Source organism: Buceros rhinoceros, unplaced genomic scaffold (genome assembly GCF_000710305.1).
Source record: "Buceros rhinoceros silvestris isolate BGI_N320 unplaced genomic scaffold, ASM71030v1 scaffold5102, whole genome shotgun sequence".
NCBI lineage: Eukaryota > Metazoa > Chordata > Aves > Bucerotiformes > Bucerotidae > Buceros > Buceros rhinoceros.
The window spans coordinates 461-736 of record NW_010398185.1 but is presented as its reverse complement, the minus strand read 5'-3'; the positions used below and the strand labels follow the sequence as shown (position 1 = coordinate 736).

Genomic DNA, 276 nt, shown 5'->3' with positions numbered 1-276 from the left:
CAACACCCAGGGCCCCGCTGGTGGAGAAGTCGAGCTGGTGGCAGAACCTGGGGAGGAGATGGAGGCAGAGGAGCATCCCCGGGTGCTCGGAGGCCCGGCAGAGCCCGCTTCAGGCCCTGGCCGCTCACCTCCGTCTTGGGGCCCGGGCCGCTCACCGGAAGCCATAGTAGGTGTCAGGGTCAGCCAGCTCGGGGAAGCGGTGCTTGAGCTGGCTCTGCAGCGTCAGCGTCTCATACCACATCTTGCTGTCGATGCGGATGTCCCAGTGCTTGTTGA

The 276-nt window shown here is 65.9% G+C and overlaps 1 protein-coding gene across 1 annotated transcript in view; it reads right to left on the bottom strand.

The window, feature by feature from the left end:
- Window positions 1-268, bottom strand: part of RPUSD1 (RNA pseudouridylate synthase domain containing 1) — a gene marked incomplete at its 5' end in the record, with an annotated part of 2,326 nt that extends 2,058 nt beyond the window's left edge. Inside the window, 2 exons of the mRNA XM_010130985.1 lie at window positions 3-47; window positions 156-268. Coding sequence (XP_010129287.1) covers window positions 3-47; window positions 156-268 — 158 coding nt within the window. The remainder of the gene's footprint in view (window positions 1-2; window positions 48-155) is intronic.
- Window positions 269-276: the final 8 nt, after the last annotated feature.